The 19,470-nt window shown below is 39.2% G+C and overlaps 1 protein-coding gene across 1 annotated transcript in view; it reads left to right on the forward strand.

The window, feature by feature from the left end:
* Positions 1–7,135: 7,135 nt before the first annotated feature.
* The window catches only part of MYPN (myopalladin), a 41,697-nt gene continuing 29,362 nt past the window's right edge, over positions 7,136–19,470 (forward strand). Inside the window, exons 1-4 of the mRNA XM_057377832.1 lie at positions 7,136–8,064; positions 15,229–15,404; positions 16,919–16,970; positions 19,102–19,249. Of these exons, the coding sequence (XP_057233815.1) occupies positions 7,136–8,064; positions 15,229–15,404; positions 16,919–16,970; positions 19,102–19,249 (1,305 nt within the window). The remainder of the gene's footprint in view (positions 8,065–15,228; positions 15,405–16,918; positions 16,971–19,101; positions 19,250–19,470) is intronic.

Consider the following 19,470-nt stretch of genomic DNA (forward strand, 5'->3'; position numbering starts at 1 on the left):
AYGGTATTTACATATAAAAAATACTTGTAGTCAGTTCAGGAGTTAGTTAGGTCTTGCACATGTCAGAGTATAAAGCATAAAGGGGAACTGTGTGCTCTGTGTTGGTTTTTTTATTCCTGTGCATTCTTTAGAGATTTTACAGCAGATCTTGCTGTGGTACTGAAGGAATCTTTTTTACCAACAGCTGCTAATATTAGTAGTGTGGATACTTGCACATAAATACAACATTAAGATAATTTGTTAAAAATGACACAATACCATAACAGCAATTGGGCAATGCAATTGTAATCAAAATCATGGGATGGGGAGGGAGAAGGAGAAAAAATCAGTTTACTTTTCTGTTTAAAACTTAACTGTTTTAGTGCTTATTTTCATAAACAGGAATATTCTACAGGAATGGACAAAATAATTCCACCTAATATAAATCTCATTTAAACATTTCAGTTTGAAAATATGATACAAATGTGAAGGCTTTTATGTTACAATGTTCTTAGGGAAGACTAACAAAAAAAGCATAAAAAGGACAGAACTGTGGACAAAAAGGAAGAAATCTAGTAAGACTGTGAATAAAGAAAGGCACAACTGAAAAACCTGAGGTGGGAAATGCAATTTAGGTTTCTTTTGTGTCTCATTTAAGACTTAAGTTCCCTTTCCTACTAGGAATCTGTATTTGTAAGAAAACTGAATCCCAAATTTTAAAACCGAACAGCCTATAGATTTGAAATTTCCAAACAAAGAGATGTGCAAATGCCACAYAGTTTGCACAGCCCTGCTTTTCAGGGCTCTCCTTTGGGCAGTTTGTGCTCATTCACTCTGTCAGTCGTCAATCCTCATGTGTGAGTCCCTGGTGCCACTTACACACACATGGGTAGAACGAAGCTTCTGCTCAGCATTTTAAATTGTGCAAATTCTCCTCACAATTCCAATGCAGTGCTGTAATTTGTCAGTCTAGACTGAGCCTGTGTGATACCTTTGAACACGGAGAGCTAAGCTGCAGTTTCAGTCCCAAATTAAAATCCACACGCATTTGTGGATTTCTGCACTGCTCACACATACTGACTCACAGAAATGACTGAGTTTAAATCATTTGGCTCACAATGACAATGGATTTACAGTTTTAGCCATGAAAAAAGGTGTGCAGAGTAGTGAGCCTATGTTTGAACCAAGATAAATGAATATTGTTGCCTGTTTGTTATATTTTCATTGAAGACTGCATATTGTAAATTCAGCTTCAAACAGTGCATCTCTGCTGCATCTTTTTTGGCCTTTCATATCAACTTTTTCTCATATGGGAAATCCTTGAAGGAAAGAGCATTATACACATTATTTGAATCAATAAAAGCTCGTTTTACATTGCAAGTGCTTGAAGTACACTCAGAACTTGTCCTGATATCTGAGGCCTGGCTGCACAGCTCATTGGGACAGGGGGATGGAGAAGCATCCCAGGCAGGCCCAAAGACAGCCAGCACCTGTTTTCCTTTCTGACCTTCTCATTTAAAAATCAGCTGAAATTTATTTGTTTCAATTTGGTGTTGTTATTGCTTGCCTCGCARTTCAAAGAGATTCACTGAGGAGGAAAAGGGAACTTGAGACATGGAAAAAAGTATCTCAGTAATCATTTTGAGAACTTCTAAGTAGTTCAGTATTAATTATAAAAAAGTTAAGACTTTATGTGATCAGAGTGAAAAATAAAAGGTATTTCCATTATATGAGAGTATAAAGGAAATGTTTAAAAAGTTAGAGAGCTTTTCATGTGCTTTTGCCTTGAAGCAGAGTTGAGTATTTCCTACTGCTTAGGGTGTCTAATACTGTAACAGTGAGGTCATGGGCCAGGGCACAACTCCAAGTGCACACAGGGCTCTTGCAGGGTCTGCTGCAGAATAACTTGGAGYGAGGATTTATCCCATCCCATTTCTGTGGGGTTTTGTTTCCATGAGAAATTGTTACACTCCTGAGCCTGAAGATTCTCCATTTTCCATATTTAATTACATTACTTGGAAATGGGAGTTGAGTTATCTGACTCATTACAAGGAATGGAATTCAAAGCCACTGATGTGTCTAAAACAGAAAAGTAAACCACCTTCTTGTACACAGTTTCCTAAACACTGCTTTAAAAAGATCTCACACACACACCCCCAAACACACAGAAGTGCTGACCTTAGTCCTCCACTCAAGCCTAACCTTTCCTGTGTCTGGAGTCTCAACGCCTGTCTTGCAGCAGCCACAGCTTGTCAACAGAAACAGTGACAATGGCAACTGCTAAGTGAGAATTCCTGCAAGCACAGAGAATGTGACTGTGCTCACCAAACGTCTGCGAGACAGATCGCTTGTGGCAGTTCTTACCTTGTTTTTCACAGCCATAACCACACAGCTCCCCCGGAAACACTGCTGTTCAACACTCTATGGGTAAATCCATTTATGTGCAGTTGAATTAATCATGAGATGGATCAAACCTCTAATATTTGCTAAATTTTCCAGTTTCCACACTGAGGTGCTGGGCATGCAGAGTTTGCTGTGTAAAGACTACAAAGGTACCTCTGTGCAGAGCGGAGCAGCAGTTTGTGTGCTGCTCTGCTGCTGGGGTTTCACACAAAAGCTCTCTCAACAGAAATAATGGGAGCTTGAAAAGCTAAGACAGGACAACATGTACTGATTAAAATTTCTTTTTAACTTTTGAAAGCCAAAGATGCTCAAATGCTTTTTGCATTAAATCTGCTAATTGTGTATTCTTACACAGAGAAGGAGAGTTTGTCAAATTCTTTTTAGGACATCAAGCACTAGAAGTTGTTCTCACCAAATAAAACAAAGGTATATCAGATAGATCTGGGATTCCCTTCAGCTTTGCTGAGAATTCACTACTGCTGTTTCTGTAGGAACAGTTCAGATTCTTTCAGTGACTCAGGGATGAGCCTAACGGACCTCAAACAAGAGGAAATGAAGTATTTGCTGTCACACTATGCAASACCCCTGTGATGCAATTTTCCTCCCTTCCATGTAAGGATTTTCAGGTCAAGCCACTGCCAAAACAAACTGTGGAAACTAATATTACTTTTTTGAATACTTAATCCCTAAAGATTACTTGGCTAATAAGAGAAYATTGCCATAACCATAGGCTCTTGGAAACTCAGAAAGCTGGTTCAATTAGTTGGCTAATGGAAACTGAATTAACAGAGTGAAGAAATTAATGGAGTCAGCTTTGTTCATGGCATCCTCTGGTGCCTTTCAAGATTACAGATKCCCAAGGTCACTGCTGTTGGTGGCCCAGGAAAGCCCAAGATGCTGCCCTCAATGCTCTAGTTTGGTGCTGTAGGCAAGGAACCAGTCAAGAGCAGAGAAGCACAGGCTGCTGGAGTCTGTCAGCCCATTTCCCCCCTAAATAACACCAGTTTAGAGACATGATTCGGAACCAGCAGTGCAATTCCTCCCTTTGATACAGCTTCATTACGGCACTTTTCCAGTCGGCAAAATTATTGGTGCTTTCCTTGCCATGACAGATTGTTGCCTACTGTGTTTTTACTGGTTTGTGCTTCTTCCTGCCTGCTCAGCTGAGTTATCTGCACTTATCTTCTCAGCAGAGACATCTGCAATTACAGTACAATTAACACAGTTCTTCAGAAAAACCCCAGCAACATGCTGGACATCTCTCAAGGTATCAGCAAAGCAGATTTAATAACTGCAGTGGGATTGCCCCGTAGCCTCACACCAACATTTGCTAAAACTTCACATTTTCCATCAAATTAAAAGCAAACATAATTCAAAATATTCTAATASTTCAGTAGAGAAGCACTGCCCCAAAGTGCTACATTTGACTAGAACCCAACTACTTCCTTACTAAAAATAGAATAAAAAGTCATCTTCTACACTGAAGCTGAAAATAGAGAAGAGTTAGATATAAAATTCTGACCCTGGGTGAGCCCTAAAGAAAAGTGATGGCCCTCAAAGTATTAAAAATTTGCCATCAGATTTGTTCTCATGAATATCTTGCTTCCCAACTCCAGAAGGAGAATTCTGTTCCCTTCTACCTCTTGGCTCCACTGAGCAGAAGGAAGGAAGTTGTTCCAGGTCCTTTGCTGGGGAGCTGTTTGCTTTCCTACCTTTGCTATCAGACAGTGGCTTCCTCACCAGGGTTTTCCAAGCTAGAATCATRAAACTATTTTGCCAATCTAAACACRTCTTTGAGAACACCTCCTTATATTGCAGTAATACTCCTTATGCAAATTAGCAGAAATTATTTTTTTCATGTTTCAATGCTTTCAATTCATCCAAAGATAAATTGAAGATATGCAAGACCCAGAACAAAGTCTCACACTGAGCACACAGTTGCTTTACTATGGCTACCTGTAGAAAAGCTGTGATTAACAACCTCTGTTGAAACAGACACAGCACWTAAATGAGRAAATCAAGCAATATCTGTACAACAKAAAMAATGAAATCCTAAATAGYCTCAGTGAGATAATTTTCATATACCCTTAAACACAACCGTTCTAGGAATTCTTTTAGTTCATTTGACTTCAGTGGATTTTGACCACACGAAACACCTTCCCTGTGTGCCTTTTGACCTTAGAGTGTCTGGTTTTCTCTAAAGACCTGCATCATCTTTTTTCAGCCCTGATCACCTTTACAGCCACCAAGATGAAGATGTTCTACTCTGAAATGTTTCAGAAAGAGTGGCCAAGAAACGCAACAAGCTAAACATTGCCACCTTGTAAAATACATACTTCTGCAGGCATGTAGAATACAGCCTCCCACTGTGGCATGTAAAGCTCCACAAAGCTGGATGTTCTAATTCAGCCAGAGCCACATGGGGAGAGAGAGTTCAGTGTGGAGCTGATCCCACTGAGGCACACTGAGCTCTGCTTTTGCAGGCTCAGCCACCCACACACAGCAGAGGAAAAGAGCCGGCACTGGCTCTGCCTCACCCCTTCTGATTTTAAGCAGATAAAAAGGCCCGTGGCAAACAGTCTTGAGGCTCTGGAGCTGCAGTTCATTCATGGGACAGGTCCGTCTCCCAGTCTGTAAACTCCTCAAGTTAGAACGCATTTAAACTCCAGTGAGTTGAAACTGTAGCTTTGGCTGTGACCTTTAGAGCACACCGTATGCCATCAGCACATAAACAAGCTAAGAGAGSCCCTGAAACACGTTCAGCTTCACCAAGGTGCCACAGCTGCCCAGGAAGTTAAAGCTGAGCAAGCAAAAGCACTTTCCACTGAGCAGGAACTTTAAGCCTCATGGAGACCTCTTTGTACTYTTAAGAGGTTAAATTACAAACTCTGTCCAGTCATGAAACAGCTCACAACATTATCTCGTGTGGAAATCAATGTTCTCTGTGTGCCTCGGCTTCACTGAAATGCTGTGCCAGATAATTTAAGGCCAAGTGKTCAATTAGTGTCACAAAGCCTGGCTCAGTAGCAGGGACTAGACTGGGCGCTCCATTTATATGGCATTTATATGCCAACCATTTATATGGCATTTTATTTCTCATTCTTTGTACAGGCACCAACTTAGCAATATTATGATTGGGYGCTTCTGCAATCTGAGTGATTTTGTTTGTTTTATATTATGAAAATAAAGCAAAATCAATAAATCTAAAATGCCAAATATTTACGTAAGAAAAAGGATTTCAGTATAACAAATCATCCCTCAAACAGAGGGATTAAGGTCTCAAAATGCAGATCAGATTATGATAGCTGTATATTCATTCACTGAAGAAGAATATAAACAATTTAAATTGAAACCTCCCTGTTTGTAAATGAGGAATAAGGRCTGCCTCTCATGTTCCAGGGAGAAATACTGCAGCAGTACAAGACACTATCACTTCTTTGTTCRTTATCAGCCCTTTTTCAGGGACAATTGTCCTGCTAAAAAAGCCCAAAGCTTTCACAGCAGAGATGCATTTTTTACTTTTCTTTCCCTGGCAACTTAAGCTGTTACCCAAGGCTGTGAATGGAGATGGCCAACACTGGGGCATGGATGTTCCCTTCTCTTGATGCCACAATAGGAACAGAACCTCCAGCAGTGTGACAGACCTTGGGGTAGGAATACCTGAAATCACTGCAGCAAGATTTGCCACACCATAAATGAAGCAGGAGGGAGATGATGAGCACTGCACACTCTGAGACAGCTCCAGTGAACAAGCAGGCACCTGTTTCAGCATCTGCGAGCACTCAGCTCTCTGAATGGGCTAAAGAGCAGTTACTTGCCTTCACATTTAGACCCCCACAAGATATGTGTGTGCTGACGGGATGTCTGAATTCCTCTGCACTCATCGTGGCTCTGTGTCAATAACAACATCAGTTACACTTGCWGAAGTACCAAAAGGGCTGCTTCAGCTTTGCTTATCAGGCATGCAGGTTRAGTATGGGCTTCCTGATGCTCTCATCTCATGTGGTACATTTTTCAGAATCAGGATGACCTAAGATTATGATTCTGAAAGTTCTGTAGTACAAATTATGTTTGTATCAAGTAATGAYATAGTTCTCCACTTACTTTAAATAGCTTATTAGAAATTATGCTGAATTTAAGAAGCTATGGAACATTTAGCACCATTAYAGCTTTCTACAAGGCATGAAAAATTGTCATTATAGAACATTTCTGTTCTTTCTCCTTCCTCCTCACATCCCTTGTATGATTTGGAGGGTTCATTTACTTACTGCTTCAGTGCTTTCAAGCTAAGTTTACTTCATTTAAAAGTTCTGTTACTCTCAACAACTTTCAGTCCCCGAAATATCCAACACTTAATCCATCTGATCAGATTGTTTCTTAGCTAAGAAACACATCAGCAATGATGAAGATTTCACATTGGAACTCAGTTAACAGCTCTGTAGTTGAAGTTTTGCCTGGGACAGAGTAGAAAATACCACACTTGAAGTTGCTCTGTGTAAGGCTGGCAACAGTAGAAAGTGATAAAAGATAAACTTTACTGGGTAAAGGCAATGGTATCTGGCAGGATGTGCAGAAGGTGGCTTTAACACAAGGCCATCCTTATATTTCAACTATTACAAGTATTTACAAGTACTCAGCACAGAGATGCAGTTTGAAAATGCTGTGTTCTGCTTTTCAGAAGCCTGTCGTTGTGTTCAGTCCAAAAATTTGCTATTGATAAGGCGTGGTCCTATTTGTCCTTTTTGTTGGCAGCATGCAAGACGACAGTTTAGAAACCTCAACTTCAATATCTCAGCTTCTGAGAGAGAGTTATTTAGCAGAAACTAAGCGCCAAGGGAAGAGTGAAAGAAGCAGATCAGAGCCAGTTTCTCATAATTTCCAGTATGGYAATGCCTCTGGGGATTCAGATGAGGTAGCTGCCCAAGATGACCTTCCAGATCTCTCTGCCTTTTTGAGCCAAGAAGAGCTTGATGAAAGTGTAAACCTGGCAAGACAAGCYATTGATCAGAATCCACTGGAAACTAAACAGGATGAGCTTCAGGCACATTCACAGAATCTCCCAGATCAGCTGAACAACACCGGAAAACACAAACAAATGGCCCAGTCTACAGCTTTGAAATCATCAGACAATGGCCTGCACTCCAACTTCTGTCAGGAACACGTCAGAAATACAAAGGGGAGCTCTCAAGATCTAAAGAAACACCACCTCCCTTCTGAATCAGAGTCCAAAAAGGAATTCCTAAACAAGGCGGCAGATTTCATTGAGGAGCTCTCCTCACTTTTCAAAGCTCACAACACTGAAAGAATAAGACCCCGAACATGCAAAAACTACAAGAGCAAAATGGATTCTAAGAATAAATCTGCCCAAAAAGGTAGCTCTAGCCTGTCTCTCACATCAGAAAACAGAGAAAGGCTTTCCATTCCAACACCTCAAGACTTGGAAAACAAAGCAGARAAAACATTCGAACAAACAGATGATCAACAGGCAGCAAACTTGGAATCTATCAGCCCATTAACAAATGCAGAGCTGAAAACAGAGTCAGAATCAGCATCTGTATATTCTGATGAGCCCCTTGGACAACCACCACGCTTTACTCAAAAACTGAAGAGCAGGGAAGTTCCTGAAGGATCCAAAGTGCAATTGGACTGCATTGTGGTAGGAATCCCAGCACCCGAAGTCAGGTAAACATAYTCTGCACTTGCATTTTGTATTTCTGCAATGGTAGGTGTGTGCAGGTGGGGAATACTTTGTTTGGGAAGAATACTATTTCTACCGTGCTTCATGTCTAAAGTCACTGCTTTAATTAACAGTTTTGAGGCATTCCCTTRTGCCATTAAAAATGGTGTATTGCGTTCAGCCCTTAAATTCATTGAGGAGCCTGACTAAAAGAGAAAACAGAAACACGGGGGATTTTTTACAGAAAACAAATAGGAAATACCATTATTCCCTAGACATTAGTAACTCTCTCTGAACACTTCTCCTGCTTATAAAGACTTTGAGACCTCATTTCTCTAGGCATTTGCCTTGGTAAATCTACTTGATAATAAAAATGTCAGTAGGACCCCTGGACATAATGTTTTTCCTCCTTTTATCATTCATAGCATATAATGCAAAGACAACAAGTGAAATCTTGTTGTATCTACACCTGTACACAAACTCAGCCTGGCTTTCTTTGTATTCAGAACAGGTGAACACTGAATTGCTGGCTCACAGTCTGCACTCTARCACACAGTATTCAATTTAGGCATTTCTCCAGAAGGTCACAACACTGTCCTTGCACCAGCAGGTTATGTTCTTGCTGCTGACATACATAAAAGTGACAAGGTGTTYGTGTCATCCAAGTTTAGGTGTTTAATGATCATCTGAATTAGAAGCTGACACTATAAATTCACCCAGGCCCCTCAAGTGCAGACTGGAGAACCCAGGAATGGATGGCTCATCCTGTGGAGTATCCAGGGATGACCAGAATGCCTGTAAATCTAATTCAGGAACCACTTAATTCCACAGAAGTGGATCACGGATATCTTTGTAACTTGGGTCCACTTTTGCCCCCACAAAACTGAAGCTTTTCAAATTAAATTTCCACTTCAACATTTAATTTTATTCATTTTGATGAATTAAATAAGCTACTTTTGTGAATGTCATTCAGTACAGGAGCTGCTACACTTCAGTAGAATAAGCATCCATCAGCTATCGGAAATTAGAGCCAGGGAGAAAGAAGTCCCCTAGGGAAAATTAGTCCCAAGCAACAAAGGTAAAGAAAAAGATCAGGCTCAGCTTTCRGTTTCACAATTTCAACTAAAATAAAAGATAAATCACAAGGAGGGGGACTCTGAACTCTTTCTCCCTTGTGTTTGTGTATGTTTACATATGAGCTATATTAAAGAAAAAGCTACTGATCATAATTAACAAAACTTTGTCATGTTCATCCAAGATTCTTTCAACTCCACCAATGTGTAGAAGTAACACTAAGAAAGAGTGTAAAAATCTTCACTTGACTGAGTGATAAATATTCACACACTTCCAGTGATCATGGCCTCGTTAGTCACTGCTATAGCACAAGGAAACCAGAAAAGAGAATGTTCTTTGGGGTTTGTGTTCCATTAATCATGGGGACCAGAAGAACACAGCATTTTTTCTGTAAAAATAGTGCTTATCTTTGATCTGCTATGYGAAGCTTCCGAAAGAGTGAAGGAAGCATCATGTTGGCCATAGCTGTGGAACTGTGAGCAGAACTCTCTSACTTGGAGTGTAAGAGATTTCCAAGATTTATGGTCAGATAGTTTGGTATCTGTGGAGCTGGGCAAGGAGAGAAATATTCTTATGGACAGGTAAGAGAAATTAAAAAATCATCAGTCCCAGGAAAAGACTGACTGGCAAGGTAGCAACTGATGAAAGAAAACTTAATGACCTCTGACTTAAAATGGATTTCCTAATCACAGAAAGAAATCCCAAGTGACTTATAATGCACACATTAAATACAATTACCAAGTGGAAGTTGTACTGTGGGAACCCAGAGCTTGTGAAACAAGAACAAGATTCAGCAAGCTCCATAATGCAGTTAATCAGTCAACAGTAGGAGCAATCCGATGGTTAAACTCATGTAATGGGGATTATAAGAGAGTAATTAGAGACAGAAGATTTCAAAAGAAACTGATCACAGGGATACAAAGGACTGGAAAATATGAACAACAGATACCACATTTGAAAGCAAGACAGTATTAAACCAAATTGATGTAAAAGGTGGGGTAAATGACATTCATGATGGATCCGAGTCAAAATATCATTTTGGTTATTTAAGGAATTACCAAATCATGGCAATGATACAGTGTTACAGGTGTGGTGGGTAACTGTCAAGCACGAGGGCTCACTGAGGGACAGAAAACTGGATGGAGGAGCAAGAGGAGAAAAGGGGAACTGATTTGAAATGGCAATATATGGAAAGCTAAGGCCTCTTGACTCAGTACAGAAAGATGTGTCCAGTTGCTTTTTGGACATTGCATTAAGGTAACTTGGCCTTAATGTAATAAGCCCACCAGGCAGAGGATGCCCATGAGGCCCACCTATTTAGAAGTTTGGGTGAAAAGTTAYCCATTTTTCAGTATCACCAGCTGAATGCAGTGTCACAGAAGAGACAGAGTCTGATACCACAGGATGCGTACCTCCAGCTGGCTCCAAGCTTAGCTTGCAATTAAAGAACACTACTGCAATTACTGATGATTGCTTTACTCTGTACTGCAGGTTAGAAATAAGCCTGTGAGAGAAATGTGTAGTGTATTTCCAAAGGGTTTGATGACCTCCTTCTCGTGCTCTGTACGAGTAATGCAAGGTGTGACATTCACTCCTCTCGGTGAGGAGAGCACTCCTTTTCCCCTCAAGTTTAGAGGTGTCTACATTTTTCCAAACTGTTTGGCACATCACTCCTAGGTTAATTTTACTGATGAATCACATTGCATGGTTTGGCATACACAGCTATCCTGGAAGTGTCATGAGGATTTAATGTTCTAAAAACAGGCTGTATGTCATAAGGTTTCCATGAAAACATTCTTTAACGTAGGCATACAAAGCTTAAAAGGTGCATTTTGGTGCTGCTTTGTTTGAGGAGATTAGACCTGCAACTAATCACAGATTTTCAGAAACTCTGAAGCCATGCAAGGTTAATTTCTATTTTTCTTCCTGGCTGCCAAATGAAAGCATTTCTCTGTTTTAGTGCTCAAAGTCTAGAGCCAAACTTCTCTTACATGCAACTGCAGTCAAGTCAATGGATTAAAATCTAGGATGAATTTGGCACGGGGGATGACACTGCCTGTGCTCAATGCGAACCTCCCTTGCATGAGGAAGCTATCGCTGCMATCCATGGCAGCAATGAAATGTCAGTGACAGAGAGTATTGCTACTTCAGTCATGCCACGTATCTCAATGTCAGAACTCCCCCTGGAACTGACATTTCACTGCTACCACGTACAGCGTTCTCATGGTAAGTGTAAAATCAAATGTTATTAAGCAGGGAGTAGATACGGCCATACCAAAGTTTTACATGAAGCTTAACTTCCCAAGAGACACTTGGTTTTGATTTATAAGCGTTGCAGGGAGACAACACTTACATAATATGCTCYTTTTTTCAACTTAATCTCAAAATAYTTGACTGTTATGCTGAAATAGTGATTACAGAAAACACTGTATGGGGAATTGAACACAGGTTTGAAATAGAAGTTTATTCTGCAAGTTTTAAGTCACGTTACACTAATTTGGGACTAACCAAAGGAAAAAATAACTGCAAAGAAAAGAACTAACTCAATCCTGCTTCACTGGTTGAGTCTACTAAAAGAATATACTATTATATACTAAAAGAAGAAATTTAAAAATCAGCTTAYGTGGTGTTTTTTAATTTGCTTATAGGAAAATTAAATTGTGCCTCACAAAGGCATGTGATACAAATTTACCACTGCACAAGCATGACAGGTTRATTGGAAAAGCTGATCAGTAACACAATTCTATCACAGCATTTTGTGTAATGTGTTTTGCTCTGTGTGCCACTTCAATAAGGAACCACATTGAAGTGGACACAAAAATGTAATATAACACTGTACTATGCAAGTTATTTAATGCTCCGAAAAGATACTGCTAAAAATGAGATCAAATTCTAGAACAGGGCTATTCTCTTTAATTCTTATTCATTTCTGCTGAKGCTACCATGCTAAAACAAGGCTCCAACATAAGGCAGAGGCATGAGGTAGGTATATAAAAAGACATGAGTAAGTGCCATGACTCATGTCCCAAAGTACACAGTTGCCCACATGAATTACACACCTAAAAGGCAACTTGCACATTCATATACCAAATTTGTGCTTGCAGTGATACAACTGCAGGAACCTTAGGTCTTCTCTTCTGMTAATGTGACCATTTTCAGTTATCATCACCTGCAGATCTTGAGAACAACAGTAGAATAAACCATATTGGACAAAACTTTAAAAATTTCTCTTTTCAGTATTGCAGGAGTCCTATATTATTTCCTAGCGTGGAACTTTAAAAGGCACTAATAATTGTGAAAAGACATTTTCAATCAACCCTGTAATGCCCATTACCATACTTCTCCCTTGGGACTGTTAAGCATTTCCTCTACTTRCTCCTGGTAGAGTTGTTCATCTATCCCAGGCACTGGAGGTTTGTGTTCCACATGCCAGGGACCCCTCTATGAGCTATGCATGAGTAAGGAGAGGACTGAACAGAAAAGAAAATGTGCTACACACTTGTGGGGAACCAGTCAAAAAAAAACCCTGTTGTATCCAAAATTCCAGATTTGGGCAAACCGTTATGGGCAAAGTTTAAAACAGATGGAGCTGCTCCTTCTGTTTGAAGAGGTTTTGTTTTAGAGGATCTGACAGAACTATGACAGAATATCAACACTAAAAGTCAATTACAAGAAGGTAAAAAGATTATTATTTTAAAAGGAAACATATTTTGAATGAAAGCGCAAACCAATACTTTCAAAATAAAAATAACACATAAATAAAAAGTAGTACATTCAAAATAAATGTTAGCAAGGAACCACACAGACTAATTTACTGGAAAATAATGGTAAAAGTATCGTGATCATGAAATCCTTTAAGGGAGAGTATGAAATCATTATAAATAATGATTTAAGACCAGTGATTTCACGTTTTTAAARCTATTTTTAAGTGCTGCTTCACACCTTGGGAAAGAAGTTAAAGAAAATGGTTACATASTCCAGAGAAATAAGTGAATATACACACATGTTCTCTCTGCTCCTCCACCCCCCCTAATGTCTATTTTGGCCACTGTCAAGGCAGCACACTGGGTTAGGTGGATCTTTAATCTGAGCCAGGACACCCAGTGAGTTCTTTCTCATCTTTTCACATGTGCCAGCTCACCTGGCACCCCTGGGCATGTGCTGCTGTTCCTCCTCCCTTTTGGATGAGCACAGCTGTCTCCCCAATTTCCAAAGGGGCTGCAGGCTGTATGGGTTTGTTTAATGGCCAGAACTCTGTTTGCATCTCAAACAAGTTCACTGAGGTTTGGAAGGAGCAGGAAGGGCTGCTGAGAGCTGCCTGGRGTGAAGGGCTGTCCTAGGCAGTGTCCACTGGCAGAACACAGCCCAGGGMATCTCTGCTGTGAAATACAGGGGAATACCCTGGCTACTTGGAGAAAGCCAGGACTGATGGGCACAAACAGGGCCAGCTCTACTGCTTAGAATCAGCATTTCAGTGCTAGATCTGTACTCCCTYATAGACCCTCCCTCACAGACTCCTTGAGGCTCCTTGCTCCATTCTATATTATATTCACTTATATTCCACATTTTTGCTGAACTGTTTAGAGATTTTTTTTCAATACATTAATTTGAGGGATTCTTCATGCTTAATTTGTAGCACAAACTGTTGCTAAAAGTTGTGCAATTGAGTGGTCAAACAACYTGATATATTCATGTTTTCCTAAAATATCAGGGAGGGAAATGTATTGAAGTATCCTATAGTGTAAGASAGGAAATATTAATTATTACAATTTATTACTTGAAAACCTATCCATATCCTTTCCACAACAATCTTATTTTCTGTCGTATCACTCAAATGTTGGCAGGTCCTTTTACCAAGTTACCACATAATATRGATGAAGTGATTAATTATTTTTTTWAAAATCAATTGMATAAAAAATATTGCCAGTATGAGATCCCCCACCCTCACATGCAGAAGATGCTTTAGCTAATCACATTTAATTAAGAAAGTCGCAGTAAGAAATCAGAAATATTTTTGTGGCATTTTCTCTCTATCTGTCTGTCTATCTATCTGTCTGTCTGTCTATCTATCTATCTATCTATCTTTAAGAGAAAAGTTTCAGCGAAGATGAATGTACTTCAGTTTGGCTTTTCAAATTTAGCAAATTATCTATAATTACAGGTATTTCTGAGTATTATCCCAAACATTCAACTCTGGATCTTGACACATAGCACTCCATCTTCTTCATAAAGCTTAGATTTAATTTGAATCTGGTTCTGCAGACCCACCTTGCTTCTTTTGTGCCTTGTCCATACTAACAAGCAACAGTCCTTGGGCTGCTCTCYCCTGCTAAAGCTCAGAGTGAGCTGCTGGTGACTGCCCTTAACACATCCTATAAAGCTGTCTGGGAAGGTGCTGCTTTTACTTTGGTGTGGATTCCTGTATTTTCTGGTCAAACAACCCTTCTGAACACTGAGGGACTTAGGAATGTGTGAGATGAGAGTGTGAAAGCTCTGAGAGCCCAGCACATTCTTGGATGTGTAAATGTGTTTAAAGAGGAACACAGTTCCTGTGTTCCAGCAGTTTTGTGCAGAAAAGATTTCCAGGTGCAGCTGTGTCACTGGCTGCTCCTGTATGGAAATCCCTCTGCACTGTAATAGATCAACTGTCTTACCTCATGATAAACTTACACCAGGTTTCATAAAAAGAAGATTGTGTTAAACATATGACAAAACAAAGAGCAACACCATGGTAAGTTTCAGTCACATTTTGAATCAACTTGAACTTTGGAAACACAAGTTTGAGGGAAATTGGTTCACTTAGGGCTGGGGTTTTTTGCTGTACTTAAAACCACAACAGACATCGGATTGTACCTCAAGAGAAATTCATAGCTGGACTGACAGCATCCAAATTCAGAGCTCTTTTACTCTTTATTGAATACTATGAAAATTAYCAATATTTTATTCCTATGACTGCTGATTCAATACTTGCCTGCAGTACTCTGTCAGAATATTCAGGCTAAACCCACCAATTTCATCATCAGAAAGACTTCAAACATTGTCATCCTAGCTGTCAAGTTGCTGGCACTGATAAACAATTTCTTTTTGCCTTGCAGGTGGTACTGTGAAGGGAAGGAGCTTGAAAACTCACCAGACATTCAAATTATCCAGACAGGTGATCAACACTCATTGATTATTGTTGAAGCTTTTGAGGAGGACACAGGACGCTACTCGTGTTTTGCTTCCAACATCTATGGAACAGACTCCACTTCTGCAGAGATTTACATAGAAGGTAACGTTACAAGTGCTGCAGAAACTGATTGTTGAAACTGGTCATACAGGATTAAGATACAGTTATGTATTTTGTTTGCTAACTGTGATGGTTTTGTCACAAAAAATACAGAGCAGGAGTCAACACTTTTCATCTCTACTAATACCTTTATTATTTTCCTGTAAAACACTCTTTAGACAGCGGAGCAGCCCTTACAAGTAATTTTATTGTTGCTTCCCAGAGATTTTATGTATCTCACTGCAAGATTGAAGTCTAAAAATATTCATATTCTGAAACCACCTGGTATTTTTTTGTCTGTGGTACTCTACAGAAGTATAAGAACCTAAAGTTCATGTCTAATTCTTATTAATCCCTTTTCCCTACMTCATTATTACAAATGGAATGCAGGACAAGCTTCATCTTAACCCTTTATTGGGACCTTGTACCCAAAATAAACACGCTGTCAATCTGATATTCTACTCACCCAGCAGATGCTGTACATCAAATAGAATACAGATCTGCACATTTAGGTGTCTCTTCTGTCTCCTCATGCTTTTTACCACACCTACTAGGCCTAAGAGTGGTGTACTTATTATATTTCTTCTTAACACTTTCTTGGCTAAGATTTTAAATTGAATCCATTACCGTGCTAGCAGAACTAGAAACTTAAAATAAACACAAAAGATTTTTTTCCATTTCTCTGTCAGAAAAATATACTATGAGCACCATCACTGACCACAGTGGGACCATTCATAAATTAAAGCACTCCCCTAAAGGTGAACTTTGTTCTGCTGTTATTCTTCTTTCATGTCTCTAATCTGACAGTGAAAGGACRAATCCTTTTTTAGTATCTGCACTGCCCCTGACATTAATGGGAGATGGCTGTGCTTGGCAGGGATTTGCAAGTTCTCGAGGCAGGGGCCAAGGTCTGCWTTTACCCAACTCATTGGGTGCTGGATGGGAGCCATGACTGATGGAGATGCTCCCTGGCAGGAACTGCAGAGAAAATGCAAATTCCAAGCACAATGAAGGCTGAATCAGAAGTGTAAAAAGTCTCAGTAACTGACAGCTGTTAATAAACTGTCAATAATTACCTTCTCCATCCTGTGCTACAAGGGACTAGCTGGAGAACAATGGCCATGATTCCAGKGCTCTCTCTTCTTTCTTTGAAACTGATAATATCGGGTGTCTGAGAAAAGAAAGCTCTGACTTGATTTACAACAACAAATGTGGACTAAATCATAGTGGCACTTGAAAGAGAACCCAAGGAACACCCAGGTATTCCTTCACTCTTGGATGTTGTTTTCCTTCCTTTAATTGCACCTGCTCCCAAATCTGCCCTATATCAACAGCAATTCTGCACATTACACACAGAATGGCTCATTTCCCCTGCAATGGGATCTTTTGTCTTGGCACACCTTTATAACACATATCCATAGAGTGGTCTAGAGGAAATCCAAATAAAGATATGTAACATTCACAGATAAACTCCAAAAACCCCTCTGCTAAATCTTTTTTTTTTAATTTCTTCATAGGCATCTCTTCTTCTGACTCTGAAGGTGAACTCATCAAAGACGAAATGGATCAGTAAGTTTAAAATCAACTACATCTTCCATATTTCTTACAGTTAAAAACTCCCTAAGTGCAGACATTTCATTTTACAGCTTCCAACACATTATCATTGTGTTTAGGATTTGTTTGGATGGGTTTGTTTTAATTTTGTTTGGTTTAATTTTGTGTGCTTGTTTGTTTGCTTTACAAATAGTATGGAACAAACACATTTGTTTGCTTGTGCGTCCTCAACTTTATATTAAGAATTGAATTTTTAATATTAAATATCATTTTTAATATTAAATATTAATATAAGAGAAATATGCTGCCATAAAGATTGAAATTCTAAAATTAATTTACKAAAACAAAAGCTATTTGACTAGATCCAACTTAAATACTGATTTAAGTGTCTGACTTGGACAAAGAATGTAGTATAATTTCTCCCGTGAAAATACACAAGGTTTTTGGCAGAATATAGGCACAGACTGATTATTTAGATTTAAGATAAAGAAATTAATAGACATACACTAAAGTGAACTTAAATGATGGTATAAAAGAGTACTTAATTATAAAAAGAAAATATGTCAGATGTAATCTAAAAATCTGGGAAATAATCATTTATTTACTCATTTATTTACTCATTTATTTACTCATTTATTTACTCATTTATTTACTCATTTATTTTTTTTTCCTAAATGAAATCCATCCCCTGATGATTTAGAACCTGATCCAATGCTGTTAAAATTCTTTCAGAAACAAAGTCCTTCTATTAACAAAAAAGGGAGTCAGAACTGTTGAAAACTAAAATAATCAGTCTTTCATTTTGAACTCCTTTGTATGTACAGATTCAACATCAAAAGCAACCAGTGCTTGATAAAAGAATCCTTAATCAGATAGACTTATGCACTATGTTGGCTTTTCCCATCACTAAGGAGAATTATACTTATTACAAATGTCAGCTTTTGAAATGCAGAGAGAAGACATTTGCAGTGTATTTGACAGAAAACCTCAGGCTGATGGCAAATCCTGTTGTATGTGATTTGAACWGCAAAGTCATAAAACACTCAAGTATGAATTGGTTTACGGACTTTGACAAATGTTAGAGTTTTTATAAAACTTAAGATCAAGAAGGTCTCAAACTTGGGATGTACTGCTAATTGTTTTGGGATGAATTGTGAAGTTTTTCATTCTAGCTCAGATTTGTCCAAATGTCAGAGGCTTTTTTTTTTTTTTTCACATTCATCTCTTAGGTGTCAGTGTAGGGTTAATCCTGATCACTTGATGGCATCTCTAWATCACTCACCTCATTATGTTGTGAGGGAATTTTTTTCTCAGAATGCTGCTCTGACATCACAGTAGATCATCCTCAAATGATCACATGATGAATGACCATGTTTGGGTATCATAAGTGTCTTCATTTTTGCTTAGCTTCCAGCTGTCATCACACCAATCTGAACATCTGTAACTGAAGGGAGTTAATATGAGAACGATGCTAAAACAAGTTCAAAAGAGAAATCAGTGATCACAACAGTTTTATCTTCACTCCTGAGTAARGCTTCCTCTGTTTTGAAGGCTGCCTTTCCTGGGAGCGCATGTGGACACCAAAYTGAATAAAAATATCATCTCTTCACTGTCTGCATTATTTTACCTAGCAATAAAAGTTAAAAGGGTCTACTCTTATATTTCCATATATAAACAACCTARAAACAAAGAGGTACCAATCTATACATTGGCAACATTGATGATATATTGGTCAGAAAGCATCTCTTTTATTTTTCAGCAATTAATTATTGAATCTGTATCCAAGCAAACCTTGGTATTTTCATTACCTTACAGTCTYCACAAAATAGAAAGTAGCAGCGTCCTCTGTGAAACCAGCATAGCTTGCTCATGCTGTTCTGAGCTGCTAACAGCCACAGCTGGGTTAATCCAGGCCATTCATTGTATTTGGTGCAGCTGAACTATGAGATATTAGCCAGATATGGAGGCTGACTCTTACAAAATGCAGTTTTACCTAGTAGYACATATCAGCTTAGATCAAGAGGAATTCAGTCCCAGAAGCAAGGCCAGGATTGACATGTAACTGAGATAGACTAACTTAGGGACACACAGATTCAAAGCYTCTAGCTCCAAATGAGAGAACTTGTTCTTGGTTACTATTTCACAGCAAACCAAAGCCAGCAAACACGTCCATGAATGCAGCATCTCCTGCTGTCAGAACTGCAGCCAAGCATCAAGAAACCTCCAAGGCACCACCAGCTGGGGTCCAGACAGTGTCTGTACCTGTCCAGACTGTGTCAACACCAGCTAAACAGGTAGGAGGGAAAGTATGGGGTTTAAAGGACTAAAAGCAAGCTCTTAAAAAAGTTTCTTCTACAATTTGTGACTGAGAACCCCAAATTTTCTAGTGTTTGCTTTGCTGTTGAACTTCAGCTKTGAGCCTCACAGCAATACAGAACCCAGAGGAGAGGCCCTGCCTCTGAGATAACCTGGCCAAGGGCAGGGCACCCTCCTCCCCTGGCTGCAGCACCGAGCA

Source organism: Malurus melanocephalus, unplaced genomic scaffold (genome assembly GCF_030028575.1).
Source record: "Malurus melanocephalus ecotype Western Australia unplaced genomic scaffold, MMel_1.1 scaffold_327, whole genome shotgun sequence".
Classification (NCBI taxonomy): domain Eukaryota; kingdom Metazoa; phylum Chordata; class Aves; order Passeriformes; family Maluridae; genus Malurus; species Malurus melanocephalus.